The 15845-nt window shown below is 40.1% G+C and overlaps 2 protein-coding genes across 3 annotated transcripts in view; one reads left to right on the forward strand and one right to left on the reverse strand.

Moving 5' to 3' along the window:
• The window catches only part of REEP3 (receptor accessory protein 3), a 97418-nt gene extending 83731 nt beyond the window's left edge, over positions 1-13687 (reverse strand). For both annotated transcript variants that reach the window (XM_036086494.2, XM_036086493.2), the window contains exon 1: positions 13472-13687. In XM_036086494.2, coding sequence (XP_035942387.1) covers positions 13472-13503 — 32 coding nt within the window. In that variant the 5' untranslated portion in view covers positions 13504-13687. The remainder of the gene's footprint in view (positions 1-13471) is intronic.
• JMJD1C (jumonji domain containing 1C) overlaps positions 13180-15845 on the forward strand; it is a 338429-nt gene continuing 335763 nt past the window's right edge. The window contains exon 1 of the mRNA XM_036086485.2: positions 13180-13295. The gene's annotated coding sequence lies outside the window, so the exon portion shown is untranslated. The remainder of the gene's footprint in view (positions 13296-15845) is intronic.

The raw sequence follows: 15845 nt of genomic DNA on the forward strand, positions 1-15845 counted from the left end.
CGCCCTGTTGGGATCTTTAAAATGGTAACCTCCTACATGTAATCCCATCTGGCTTGTTTTTCTTAAAAAACAAACAAAAAAAACCTCACTATAATTTCCCTAACAGTCATCCATGTTGATACTTGTAAGTGGTATCTCATTCAGCTTTACTGCTGTGTAATATTCCATTATGTAAATATAACCAACATTCAGTTACCCAGTCTCCTCTCCATGTAAACTAGTATTCTTGGTAGATTCTCCCTTTAAGAACTTTCCTATGAATATCCTTGTAAATGTCTCCTGCTGCAGGTAGAGGAACTGCTGGGTTACAGGGTATATGAATGATGAACACTGTAAGTTTCCAGAGCTGTTACATCTTCCTCTCATGCCATTCCCAAAAAATGTTGCTCTGCCCATCCTTGCCAACACTTGGCATTTTCAGACTTCTTAATTTTTGCAATGTAGAATGTGTGAAATGGAATTTCAATGTGGCCTTAATTTACATTTTCTTGAAAACTAATGAGTTTTGTGATTCTTTTTATATGTCTAGTTGCCATTGGTTTCATCTTCTAGGAGATGCCTTTTACTTTCGTCCCATTTTTTTTTTTAGATTGCTAACTTTCGTATTGATTTTAAGGAATCCTTTACATCTTCTATTATACTTTGTCATATATGTTACAAAACTGTCTGCATGCTTCACCCTCTCTGGGCCACAATTCTAGTGCTGGCTTCCATTACACCTTCCTTTCCAGCCCCCAAACTACTGAGGAATTGAGAAAACAGCAATATGGGTTTCCAAATAGAGTTTTAAAACACATATCCTAAAAAAGGATATTTAAAATAATGGGGTTTTTCACAGAGATTAGCAAAGATAAAATTGTCAGGGATGGCACAGGTGGAAGAAATACACACTCAACTACCACTGTTGAGAATGTAAAGTGAATCTTGATCTTGTTAAGGGTGGTGATACATGAGTATACATATTTGACAAAACTCACTGAAATTACTGCATGCAAATTCTATTACACAGGTAGGTGGTATGGCATACTGGCTCAGGTCTGGTTCTAGAGTTAGACTGCCACTTCACTCTGTCACTTAGTAAGTTACTTCGCTTCTCTAAAGCCTCGGGTTTCTCAATGGCAAAATGGGGTAACAGCAGTATCTGTATTATTAGGGCCGTTGTGAGATATAAATGAAATTGTGTGAAAGTGCTTGGAATAATGCCTGATGGAGGAGCAGTGTCAGATGTATGTTAGGCTGCATTTATCAATCATTTACAGTCTGTTGTAGGGTCTGAAAAGTTCTCTACCAAATCATAACCGTAATGACATTCTCCTATATTTTCTTCTAAAAGTTTAAATATTTTAGTTTTCACATACAGGCAGGTAGTCCACTTGTAATTTATTTGAGTTTGCTGTGAAATAAGGATGTAATTTCATTCTTTTTTCTGAGAGATAACCAAATTTATTGTTACCCATCCTTTCCCACTGATTTTGAATACTACTCTGTCACATCAGATTTCCACACGTGCTAGGTTAGTTTCTGGATTCTTGATTACGTTCCCTTAAGTTTATCATCAATCACTGCACCAATTCTACATTGTCTGAATTCCTACAACATTATAATCAATCTTGATATATAATAGGACAAGTCTTCCTTCCTTGTTCTTTACAGCTGTCTTGTTGATTGCTGGGGTTTTGCTCTCTCCTGTGAACCTTAGATAATTAGATTCCATGAAAACAAAAACAATAAAAATCCTGTTGGAATCCCACTGAATTTATAGATTTAGTTTGGAAGAACTGATAATCATTAGCTAATACTGATCCACTAGCATGGGCTATCCATTTAGATCTTCTTTTAACTTTCATGTTTTACAACTTTCTTTATAGTTTTGTCCCCAGTGTTACAGACTCTATTAACAGGAGAATGCAATCTGGGTACATTTACTGTCATTACTGACATATTTGAACCCATTTCCTGCATCTTTTTTTGATCCATATGTCCTCCATCCCCTGTCCTCTTTATTTTGGTCTTCTATATCCCAATAGCCTCCTTTTTCCCCCCTCTGTTGGTTTGGAAACTATAGATAAATAACCTTTTAAATTGTTGTATCTCTGCATGTGACTAAGGCCATACCGTTGTCTCCTTGCCTTTATTGACAGTGAAAGGAAAAAGAAGAACTAGAGAAAAAGGTGAGAGAAACATAAAGGGGAGAACAAGAGACAGTGAAGGCGTACTTTGAAGTGGGGAGCGGAACTGAACACTTGAAGGAATGGGGCTGCGTGATTTCCTTCCTCTTTTACATTTCTTAGTCATTCCAGGTAACCAAGGTCTGTTTTTATTGTAACTATTACTGTTAAAATGGCTTACCACTTTTGTTTTTCTGATTAGTTTTAGGTGAACTATTTTAGTTAAAGCACTACAAAAACTTGTCACTAGCAAAAATTTAAGGTAATGGGCTATAGATCTACTGGAAGACGGTACATTTTCTTTCTTAAACTTAGGAGACCATTTGAAACAAAGCAGTATTTGCATCATGTGTCACCACATAAAATAATACAAGACTTAAAATTTAAAAATTCCTAAAAAGTATGTAATCATGATAAGAAAGCATAAACTGTGTGTGTGTGTGGGGGGGGGAGTTTATCTCCAATTCGTATTTCTATCATTTACTTGGCAAGGAAAAGACCAGATATCCTTTCAGAATATTTTTACACAAAGCTTTCAGGCCACTTTTCTCACATAATTTTATTTAACACTTTAATGTTTTCAGGTTCTTTAGGATTTACACACTTCTAAGGCCCTTTTATATGGATCTAGGGGTGTATCTTTAAAGGGTACTTTTCCCTATCCATTAATGATCCATTAAACACCTTAAAACCACCATCATTTCTATTTGCAAGATTAACTTAGGTATATAAAGTGAAAATTGAAAGGACTTATATTTCAGAAAACCAGAAATAAAAACTAAGGTTGATGAAAATTAATGATTTAAAAAAATGCAAATAAACAAATACTGAACAAACAACAACTAGGTTTGTTCAGCAATACTGAGATTAGTTGGTGTCCCCAAAAGAAAACAAAAACCAGGAGGCACAAAGCAGCAAAGAACTGATCATGGAAATTATGACCTCCATTAGACAAATATCACCAAGTTCTCTTCTGTTCTCATATCTGCACTATCTTTAAATCCACACTCAAGAATGCCTACTGCCCACTGTTTGGGCCTCTGGAAGTTTAAACACAGAAAAGAGGGGCGCCTGGGTGGCTCAGTCGTTAAGCGTCTGCCTTCGGCTCAGGTCATGATCCCACAGTCCTGGGATCGAGCCCCGCATCGGGCTCTCTGCTCGGCGGGAAGCCTGCTTCTCCCTCTCCCCTCCCTCTGCTTGTGTTCCCTCTCTCGCTGTGTCTCTGTCAAATAAATAAAAATCTTTAAAAAAAATAAAAAAAAATAAAAAAAAAGAATAAACACAGAAAAGAAGTCAGTTTATCCACTTTACAGTTTTGGTGAAAGTGTATTCTAAATTTTGGGACTCCTAAAGATTGGTGATTAAAGTTTGACGATGAAAAAGTGTCACATTAGCAGAATCTTTAGCATATAATTTATTCAGCACTGTATACATTCATGTTATTTTTTAATGCCAAAGAACACCATTTATTAATCATTGCTGATATTCACATAATACAAGGATAATGTATTCACTTATTTAAATATCCAAGTTTTTTTTTTACACCTTAGTTTTTTTTTTTTTACACCTTAGATTTTTATTTTATTAAACTTTCTGAGTATAGTTGACACACGATGTTACATTAGTTTCAGGTGTACAAGATGGTGATTCAATTCCTCTACAGCTTATGCTGTGCTCACCACAAGTGTAGCCAACATCTGTCACCATACAACCCCATTACAATACCATTGACTATATTCCCTATGCTGGGCCTTTTATTCCTATGACTTATTCACTCCATGACTGGAAGCCTGTCTCCCACTCCCCTTCACCCATTTTGCCCATCCCCCCACCTTCCTTCTGTCAACCCCTCAGTTTGTTCTTTGTAAATATCTAAGCAGTTTTATTAAATACAAAATACTTCATAGCTTCTCACAGAAAAGTAATTTATCTATGGCTCTCCATAGGAAGCATACAAGTAATATAGGCAAGATCTTCAGTGAGGGTTCTACTCTCCTTTTCCTGCCCCCAGTGACGGAGAACACACTGCTCTCATGAGGTTGTCAGTGTCAATGGTGAACAACTCTGGGTATTAGAAAGCTTTCCCTTATATACTAAAATAAAACTGTCTTCTCTATAACATCCACCTATTGCCCTAACCTTATATCCACAGTAAGGGAAAAATCACTACTGTCTCTCCATGTGACAACCCTTAAATTAAGACAGTTATTTTCTTAGACATTAATTTTTCTCCTTTTCTCATCTAATCCCTAAAACTTCCCTGGCATTTTAGTTTTTCTTAGGATATGTAAAAGAGATTTTTTTTTAAACATTTCTTTCTTTATTTTTTTTAAAGATTTTATTTATTGGGGCGCCTGGGTGGCTCAGTCATTAAGCGTCTGCCTTCGGCTCAGGTCATGATCCCAGGGTCCTGGGATTGAGCCCCGCATCGGGCTCCCTGCTTGGCAGGAAGCCTGCTTCTCCCTCTCCCACTCCCCCTGCTTGTGTTTCCTCTCTCGCTGTGTCTCTCTCTGTCAAATAAATAAAATCTTAAAAAAAAAAAATAAAGATTTTATTTATTTATTTGAGAGAGAATGAGAGAGAGAACACGAGAGGGGAGAGGGTCAGAGGGAGAAGCAGACTCCCTGCTGAGCAGGGAGCCCGATGTGGGACTCGATCCTGGGACTCCAGCATCATGACCTGAGCCGAAGGCAGTCACTTAACCAACTGAGACACCCAGGCGCCCCAAAGAGATTGTTGCAAGCTGAACTGCGCCCCTCCAAAGACGATATGAAGGAGCCCTAATCCCCACTACCTCAGAATATGACCTGATTTGGTAATCACGTTAAAATGAGGTAAGTAGTGTGGGCCCTCACCCAAAGAGATTTACGTTCCTTATAAAAAGGGGAAATCTGGACACAGAGACCTTCACAAAAATGAGGGCAGAGATGGGGGTGATGATCTATCAGCCAAGGAATGATAAAGACTGCCAGCAAACCACCAGAAGCTGAGAGAGTCTTGGAACAGATTCTCCCTCACAGCCCTCAGAAGGGAACCTATTGATACCCTCACCTTGACTTTTAGCTTCCAGAACTGTGAGACAATAGATTTCTGTTAATCAGGCAACCCAGTTTCCTGTATTTTGTTATAACAGCCCCAGCAACCTAATACATTTCTCAGAAATGTGACATGATAAAAAGTTAAGGAAATTTTCCACAGCAGAATGCTTGGTTTTGTTTATGGGTAAGAATAATTCTTTCCTAAAATAGACTTACCATTACTTGGAAACATAAATGCTCTCAGCAGTAATATATTTGAATACTTCCTGAAATTATGTTTTGAACTACTGGTTAGTACAAACCTATTATGTTTAGTTTTTTCCTATGACTTTTGCTTTCATGATTTCTCCAGTATCTCTGCTTTTGCAGAGCTGATAAAACTGTTGACAGTAAGAATAGAAAATACTGGTAACCCTTGGCTCTTTGTTCAAATCCTAATACCTGAACAACTTATTGGACCAAGAAAACTATAACCTGTAAACTACACTTTATTTACAAATTTAGAAAATAAGGAATATAAGAGTTGATGGGCAGAATATATGATTATATAAATTATTTTCAAAGTATACTGTATCAGCGATTTTCATCAATTTTGGGAACTTCTCTGTAAATACTGAAATAGAAATTAATTTTGAAATACTAAAAAAATTTAAGATCAGCAACAATATTTCATATAGAAAATTCTTAAGCAAGAGATATCCTGAGATGCTTATGAATTCCCGAATATCATTATAGCCTGTAATTTCTCCCACAAAGTACATTGGAGCAGCAAACAAAGCCATTTTCAAATGGAAATGCTGAGCAGACTGTGCCTTGTAAGGGATCACTCCAGTTGAACTTTTTGTAATGATGGAAATGTTTTACTTCTTTGCTGTCCAATAAGCTCGAATGCCTACTGAGCAGTGAAATGTGGCTAGTGTGACTGAGGAACTTAATGTTTAACTACCTAAATAGCCACAAGGGTCTAGTGCCTACCATATACATTTTTTAAGATTTTATTTTTTATTTTATTCATTTGAGAGAGAGAGAAAGAGACAGAGAGGATGAGCAGGAGGAGGGGCAGAGGGAGAGGGGAAGCCAACACCCCACTGAGCAGGGAGCTCCAAGAGGTGTGGGGCTCCATCCCAGGACCCTGAGACCATGACCTGAGCCAAAGCCAGAGGCTCAACCAACTGAGCCACCCAGGTGCCTGTTGCCACCATACTGAACAGCACAGCTTCTAGGTTCATTCCCTTCCATACATATTTTTCTTCTCTTTTCATTTAACACAGTAGTTCTCAGCCAGTGGCAATTCTGCCCACTAGGTAACATATGGCACTATCTGGAGACATTTTTGGCTGTCATAACTGGGAGGTGCCAATGGCATCTAGTGAGGAGAGGCCAGGGATGCTGTTAAACATCCTACAGTGAACAGGACAGGCATCCCCAAGAAGTGATTATCCAGTCCAAAATGTCAAAAGTGCTAGATTAAGAAGCCTAGACATATTTAAAAGATCTTCAAATGAAATTAAAAATACTTTGCATATCAATATGAATGGCTGTATAATATTCTAACATTAGCTAGTCTGCTCTTAAAATCTTTTGCCACTGTTCAATATTTCCATCTCAACTGCTGTTTTGTCTGTCCACAATCTCTTAGCAAGTACACTACTTCAGTCATAGTGGCCTCTGTAAATTTCACATGCCTGAAGCTGATAACTTTACTTCAGTAATAGGGATAAGTATGCAGAAACCCTTAACTGTTTTGTAAACATGAAGACATTTATAACACAGTAACTTTTACTTTTAGCCTTTCATTTAACTTCAGAAATACATGAAAGGGCTAGTTTAGTGCAAAGGCATAATCGATGACATAAAGAGTTCATGTTCTGCTAACAAAGACTCAGCAGTAATCTTTTTCCACTCGACAAAACAGTAATATATTTAAGATATTTAAATTACCTATTTATGCCATTATTATTGTAAGATACCCTTTATTTGAACATTATAATCTATACCAAAAGCGGAGAATAGAAAAATCTCCATCCTTAAAGGGTTCAAAAATCCAGTGGAAGAAGAAATAGTTAATATAGCCACAGTCACAAAAAGTGAACAAAGGCAAATTGTTTCTGAAATGAAGGCTCATAAAGGAATCTTGTTGGAAGTTCTGGCCTATGCAATGAAAACAAGACCCAATAGTTTAGGATGTGTTTTCTGTCTTAACGAAGGAAACAGAAAAGATGACCTCTTACAGGGCGTTCATGACAAATTATATTTTTTAGATTTTAACATGTTCAATTTCCTTGAAAATGTTGCTCCTATTTACCTTATTTCTCATTGCCTAACTGCAATTTCTGTAAGTATCCTATTCTTAGATGCAACTCCTAAACATTTCAGTTATTCACATGATAAATCTCATCAAAACTGGAAAATAAAATCTACCTTAACCTAATTAAAAGATGATAAATTTAGCCATCACTGAGATTTTATAACCATTTAAAAGTATGTAAAGCACATATCAAGAAAGAAAAATATCACTTATAAATTGTGACTGCCCTCAAACTTCCACAAGGATTTAAAAATTACTCAAGATGTTTTTCATTAATCCTACATGATCTTAACACACAAAAGGGAGAAACAGGATGCTATTACAATAATGCATTTAGGAGATGATGCTAGCTTGGACTAGAGTAACGTAAGTAAAGCTGGTGAAAACTGTGGGGATCCTGTGTATATTTTGAAGGTAGAGCCAACAAGATTTGCTGTAAGATTCAATGCAGGCAATGAGAGAAAAACTGGAATCAAGGATAATCCCAGGGTTTTTGGCCTGACCTGCTGGAAGGACTAAGTTGTCATTAACTGAGCTGGTTCAGGCTGCCAGGGGAGCCAGACTGGGAAGGAAATTCAGCAGCTCAGTTTTGGATATCTTAAGTTCTAGATGACTTTCGGATGTTTCCAAGTAAAGTAGGCACCTGAAAATATGTATGATTGAGTTCAGCACAGAGGTCTGGGTTGGAGATGTGAATCATGAAAGTCCTCATAGAAAAGAGAAAAAAAATCTTGGAACTGAGCTCCTGGACCTGCCAACTTTAAGAAGTCAGGCATGTGGAGGAATGTGGCAAGGGAGACAGAGAGGGGTGCGGCCAAGGGAGTTATGAAGAATACACAAACAAGGTTTCTTGGAAACCAACTGAAGAAAGCACTTCAAGGACAGAGTGAGCAACTGTACCAAAAGCTCCTGATAAGTTAGATGAGGACCAAACAATTTGGTCACATGGAGGTCACCTCTTGACCTAGAAAATGGCAATTTCAGTGGAGTGGTTGGTGGCAAAGCCTACATGATGTGGGTTCGAGAGTGACTCAAAGGAGAGGAAGTGGAGAAAGTGTATATAGACTGTTCTTTTGAGGAGTTTTTACTTTAAAGGGGGGGGAGGTGAGAAATGGGATAATAAGATGAAAAGTAGGCTGAAAGAATTTTTTGTTAAATGGGAGAAATAAGAGCATGTTTGCTGACAAAGATCTAGGAGAGAGGGAAAACATGCTGGAAAGAAGGGGGAAAACTGCTGGAGCATGGTTTTTAAGGTACGTAATTTAGACTTTAAAGACACCCATTAAATATAACCAAAGAGGATCAATTTACTTCTGCCAGATAATAAAATTATGGTAAAACAAATATAAGTGTTATTAATGTAAAAAGGGAAATACAGACATATGGAATTAAAAAGGCAGTCTCCAAATTAATCCAATTCTATATGAGAAAGTAGTACTTATCAAATATCTAGAGTAATTAGTATTCTATATTTAGAAGTGAAAAAGAAATCACAAGGTAAAAAAAAAAGTTGAACTGTAAACTATAAATTCTCTTTACAACTAAAAAATAGTATCTAAAGAGAAGTGTAGATTGAGAAATATTTAAATCAAATAAGACTTAAGGTTAAGTAAGGAGCTCAGACAAACAAATTATCAAGTAACCAAGAGATAAATGGGTAAAGTACATACAGACTATTTGTACAACAGCAGATACAATAAATATCAGGACAAATATTAAATCTTGCTAATAGTAAAATGCAAAAGAAAACAATGAGATCTGTTACTAAATATAAAACACCCAAATCTGGCTACACTGTGAGACAGACAGTAATCATACATTGTTCGTGGCAATGTAAAATATTAACATCCTTTTGGATAGCAATTTGGCAATTCATATCAATAGTCAGAAAAATATTCATACCCTTTGACTCAAATACTCCCCTTGGATATTCAGCCTAAGAAAATACTTAAAGAAAAAAGTATATATAAATGATGTTCACTATAGCATTATAATTATATTAACATTAGTTATGATAATGAAATACTAAGAATGATCTAAAAGCAAAATTAAAAAAAATGAATGGCTATGAAAATTATGAATTTTGGGCTGATCACAGAAGAGATAAAATATAATTTCAGAGAACACAGAAGATGCTTACAATATAGTAAGAATAATATAAAACTTTTTTTTTACTATACTCTAATTACAACTATGTCACCTACAACGAGACAAAGAAAAATGTAAACTGAAAACAGTTTAAACATTCAGTATGCTGGGATTGTAGGGGAATATGTTCTTCCTTGTTCTGATAACAACTACTAATACTCACTGAATACTTACCATGTGTCCAATGCTGGACTATAAACAATTTTGTATATGGACACATTTAATCCTATGGGTAGGTTATAGCCAATAAATGGCAGAGCTGATATATGAATTCAGGCAGTCTTTTATCCTGATCTTAACCACATGATATATACCCAAATTAAGAAATGTTAGAAAAGTGGGATTTCTCTCATCCTGTTAAGTCATGTTTCAAAAGGTAAGGTATAGGTAATCACAAATGAACGAAATATCACATGGTAATCTCAGACTACTATCCCTTAATAATTGCTAACTAACTTTTCAATCTTGCGTGCAAAGTTAAAAATGACTTTAAACAGAATGGAAAAACAAAACAAAATAAAACCATTTCATACCATTACAGAATGCTAGAGCTGTACAGGAAAGTTTAGATTACCAGATCCCTTTACCTCTACAGAGAAAGAAACTGAGGTCTCTAATCAGTGAGGGGCTAACTCAAGGTCATTCAGGTGGTTAATATAACTAAAGCTAGTTCTAAATTCCAGGTTTCTTGATGATAGCCCAATGGTATTTCTTTCTATACTATCTTATTCCCCTCCCCCATAAAAAAAAATCTATATCCATTATGTTTTAAGTGCAGAATAAATGCCTGGCAGCACATCTGGTGTGTTTTAGTTAAACTAATCTCTACAATAGTTTTAATAGTGGTTTAATATTATAACCACATTAAGAAGAAGATGGTGAGAGGCGCCTGGGTGGCTCAGTTGTTAAGCGTCTGCCTTCGGCTCAGGTCGTGATCCCAGGGTCCTGGGATCGAGCCCTACATCGGGCTCCCTGCTAGGCGGGAAGCCTGCTTCTCCCTCTCCCACTCCCCCTGCTTGTGTTCCCTCTCTTGCTGTCTCTCTCTCTGTCAAATAAATAAATAAATTCTTAAAAAAAAAAAAAAAGATGGTGAAGCTCAGATGAGTGTAGCACATTGCCCAGCAGCATGCAGCTATTAACTGGCATCCAGATCTGATTCCAAAGCCAGTGTTCTTCCTCCGATATCTACCACAAGGTCTGGGGAGAAAGGGCTCATGCACACAGGGAGCTCTGGTTATGGAAGTTCCTTGTGTTCTCTGCCCATGCCACCAAAGGTTCACATTGAGAGAACTGTCTGATCTTTTTTCGGCTCAGGACTAGCTGGCTGTACCAGTGGGTTAAAAAGAATGTAAATAAATTCTATCTCCTGGCATGAAAAAAAGTTTCCAAGTGTGTGCTGATCCTGGGATTGGGCTTTTGTGTCCCTTTGGTACAATCAAGGGAGTAGAAAACATTTAGTGCTTAGAGACTGAGAAATTGAGGAGCATAGGGGCAAAATATAATGATGCTTGTATTCTTGACAGTTGTGCTTTCTAGTATCCTAATGGTTCAATGGCTCATGAAATACAATTCCATGACCTTTTTTCTCCCTCACATTTTTGTTTCTTTTCTTCTGCCTCACACTTCAAATTCCATAGATTCTAGCACTGCAGGCTTTAATCTCTTCTCTCCAGACAGGAAGGCCCCTAAGTGGGCTCCCTGTCTTCAGTGTTTCTTGATTTACAACCATCTCACTCAGCAAGGGAGAGAATCTTCCAAAAGCAAAGCCACCACTGCCTAACAAAATTTATCACTTTTTCCTTAAATTCCTTGAAAACAGCCCTACTCTACCTTTCCAGCTCTCTCTCTCTCTCCAGTCCTCAAGTTCCCTGTAACTAATCTGGGCTTTCCCTCCTCTGTGCTTTGGCTCACAATGATCCCTTTATCTGGAATCCTTTACTCTTTCATCTTTGGCTGTCTAAATTCAGACGGTCCTTTAAGGTCCATCTCAAATGTAATCTCCCTTGTTTTTTCTGATTCTCCAACCAGATATCATTCCCTCCTTATCTAACCCCTATAGCACTGGGTGTAACTCTTACAAGACTTGACATTGTCACCTGTATTGTAGGTATCAGTGTATCTGAACTGTTCCATTAACATCAACACTGTGTTACTAACTTTTGTGTTATAGGTAGCACCTAGAAAAGACTTTCATATTTACAATCAACGATCAAAAACAATTTGAGTTGAGTCATGCAAAGTACTTCACAATTTTCCGTTAAAAAAAGAAAATTGGTCAAAGGAAACCAGAGCTAAAAAAAAATAGTACAGCTACTTAATGGGGCACTTCATTTTCTAGGTGCAGACACAACACTTGATATACATCTACTAGGTCAAGAAAGGTATGCCTGTATTATGTAAATGACACTCAAAGGCTTAAAAAGGCTAAAAAAAAAAAATCTGAAGACATCTGTAGTATGCTTTTATTTCCCGACTTTTAGTTCTGTACGGATGAACGCAGGAAGCTCTGAAGCTTTAAATCTAGAAACTGTAGGGAGGTAGGACAAACTTCATTAAAACAATCAAATATAAATTCAGAAGGCTATTGCAAATCAGCTTGAATAGTAAATCAGGTTGAACAGAGCTATTAAGTGACTGATTCACTCTCAAATAAAAAAAACAAAACTCGCAGAAAATTTAGCTCCTTCTTCCCAGTGAAAAACAAAATTTGAAATTCTGGTAATGTTATTTTTTCCACATTCTAAAGCTAATCGGAGAAGCCTGCTGCCTCACAAAAACATTTCATAAAGGTACTGAGGTAATACTACTCCTACAGAGATCATGAATAATGAATCGACGGGCCCCTGGCTGTACCCACGTCATTGTTTACTTTGTGACTTTTTTTTTTGAAGAGCTGGGGGGTAAGGTGAGGAGGATGGGAGAAAATCAGTTTAAATTGTAGTCAAATACTTTTGGTGGAGTTGCGGTGTTTTGTTTTGTTTTTTTCCTTATGGACCTGTAGCACTTGTTGATAAGAGCACAATGAAATTAACCGATAATTTGAGAAAAGGCAACAGGCACCTGCAGCCTCTCAATCACTTAGCAAACATTTCAGACAAGATAGGGCCAAATTCTGCGATCTGGGCGAACAAGCGGGTGTCACCATTCCATAGGAGCGTCTTTCTAGGTAAGCTGTAAATCTTGGGGCAACTGGGACCTCTCCCAAGGATCTGAGCTAGGAGCGGTCTCAGGTTTTTAGACAAATCTCTCCTCCTACCACACGTGACCGAATGGCATTTGGCCGCCTAGAGAAACACCGCACCGCACCAACCGCGGGATACAAAGGCTCAACGCCGCCGCCGCCGCCGCCGCCGCCGCATCCTTTGGAGGATCGCTGGGCCTCCCGCGCTCAGCGTCTGCGGAGCCTGCGCAGGGCGCCGCCGCGAGGCGCGCCGCTCCCGGGCCCACAGGGCGGTGCCGCGCAGCGCGGGGAGCGGGAGCGGGAGCGGGGAGCGCGCGCCGCCTGCTTTGCGCGCCCGCCCGCCCAGCGCCTCGGGAGCAGGGCCGCCGCGCCGCACGCAGCCCGGCCGCGCCGCAGCCGCTGCCGCCGGGCCTTCGTCCGCCGCAGGGAGCCCCGCAGCGACGTGGACCAGGGTGAGGAGGCCGAGGGCCCCCAGCCCCCGGGCAGGCCCGAGGCCAGGCCAGCCCACCCCAGCCCACCTCTACCCACCTCTGCCCAGGCCTGGGCCTTCCCCTCTCCTAGCCCCTGCCCCTCCCTACGCCTTCCCCGGGACTTGCGCGGGCGGCGGGGCGTCGTGAGCTGCACTTACACCACGGCTCTGGAGATCATCCAGGACACCATCTTCCCGGGGGCTTGGACCCCACCTCGGGGGCGGGTGGGCGCCGAGCGTGGCGGACCAGGCCGCCAACGGCAGGCCGCGCGCTCGTCGGCTCCTCGCGCTCCCCGGGGCCGCGCTGGCGCCCTCGGGAGCCGGGCCGGGTGTATGCGCGCTGCGGCCCGAGCTGCGCGGCGGTCGGTCCCCCGCCCGTCCCCGCCCGTCCCCGCCCGCGGCCGAGCCGCCGCCGAGCCAGCCGGCCCCGCCCCTGCACTCCGCTGATAGGCGGCGGCGGCGGCGGGGCGCGTCGGCCGAGGCCGGGTCTGGGCGGCTGTGGTCCGGGGGCTGGGCGGTCTGGACCCCGGCCGTCGCCGGAAAGCTTCGCGGCCCCGGAACCCTGCGCTCGAACCTCCACCTTCCTTTTCTTTACATCCCTGGGACGCCCACCTGGCGTGGAGGGGAAGAGGGGATGGCGGGAGGCTGAGGCAGGGGACTTGTGGGGAGGGGTTGTGATTATGTGTGTGTATGTGTGTGAAAAAATATCAGGAACTCTTATGTCCGATAGACTCCTCTGAATCAGGCCCTAGAATCTGGGGAAGCAAGATTTTGAGATGTGTGTAGCCATATCCGGTGTCTCCACCGTTCACCGAGGCCCAGCGTCCTGGGCATCCTCAAAGTACGGCATTTTAAGGGAAGCGTCGGGAGGATCCTCGCACAGGCCTCGGTGTATACCGGGAGTCTCGTGGTGCGTGGTGCAGTGCAGGGAGGGGGCAGAGGAGCGTGGCTTTGGATTTCATGTTCGCAGCAGTGGGTGTATCGATATCACTGTTCTGGGCCTCTCAGAGCACCTTTGCCATCACGACATCTGCAAAGCCTGTTTTACGAACACACGTCTGAGCCTGCCAGATATTCAAAGTAAAAACTGGGCCTGGGATTCCTGACCTGCTCTGTTATTTACAGTTTTCTTTTTTGGGGGAGGTTGGGTTACTGCTTACTCCTTGCAGTTCTTGCCGATAGCATAATTTCAGGAGATAGGATTTAAAAACAGTTTTTTGGTGGCAGTACCAAATTGAGAAACTGATCTTCAAGTTTAGTCTTGTCTTTTTTTTTTTTTCCCAGTTCAGAGGACAGTAAAAGGTAATTCTAATATTCAGATGGTACAAAGAATAAAGGATGAAATGTCGGCTTCAAGCCTTTAATTAAAGTCCTAGAAATTAGCTTATTTTGTGACCATGTATTCTTTTTGTTCCTCAGTTTCCCCATAGTAAAAAGGGACTAATAATACTGTAGCTTACCTCTTGCCTTCCAGAGTGACATGAGGCACTGTTAAATAACATGTTTAGGAAGTTCTCCAACTTACTTGGAAGAAGATTGAGGGCATATATAAGATTATTAAGTTCCCAGGTTCAATAAATTTAGTAATATTTTTATTAAGACTTGAGCTCAGAAGTTGCTTTCTACTTTAGGGTTAGGTTCTTTTTGTTATTTACTCATATTAAGAATATATGTTTTAGTTTCAGGGATCTCGTTAATGAAAATTTGTAATTGTTTGGAATCTTTTATTTTTGGCTATTCAGCATTCTTTGGGGATCAGGTGTGTCACATAAGCACCAGTTTTCTGGAAAACTCTCTTGCCCAATAAAATTCAAACTCATATGAATAGCATTTAAATCCATCCATGAACAGGTCCTGAGATGTTGTTATAGCCTGAGTTTTTACTGCCTTCCCAACCCTTTTGGACCCCTACCCTTTCCCTAGCTCTCTTCTCTGAACCAAGTTGCATCTACATGCCCAGCACCTTTGCCCACACTTCATTTTTTCTTTAATAATTTACTCTCCATTCTCTACCTATCAGAATCTTTGTTTTTCAGAGTACTATGCCATGAGGATGTTCTTGATTTTCCCCAGTGAAAATTATTCATAATTTTTCCTAGGCTCCCATAATTTATTAGTTGAATTTCTATTTAATGTCTATTTCATTCTGCTTTATATTATGGCTATGTTTTACTGATGTCTAACTTACTGGATGGTAAAATGTTTGAGGACAGATACAGTATATTAGGTATCTTTGTGTTTTCCAAGTCTGTAGAATAGGATAATTGCCCAAGGAAAGTTTGAAAAGTTTGTTAGTACAGACACTCTTAAGTATTGGAGCTTTATGAAATTTCAGCCATGTACTGTAGAAGTCTCTTAAAGATGTCTTTCTTGTGTTCTTAATGTGGGGGTCATCATTCTGAATATTATTTCACTGCATTGACTGTAATATATGTCTTCAGGGGTTGCAGAGATATTAGGACTGTTGGTTTCTCTCTAAAATGTCCCTAGGCTGCTGTGTGTTAAATTTCATTTTGTATGCTTATTTTGTCTT

This window comes from Halichoerus grypus, chromosome 7, assembly GCF_964656455.1.
Source record: "Halichoerus grypus chromosome 7, mHalGry1.hap1.1, whole genome shotgun sequence".
Classification (NCBI taxonomy): Eukaryota; Metazoa; Chordata; class Mammalia; order Carnivora; family Phocidae; genus Halichoerus; species Halichoerus grypus.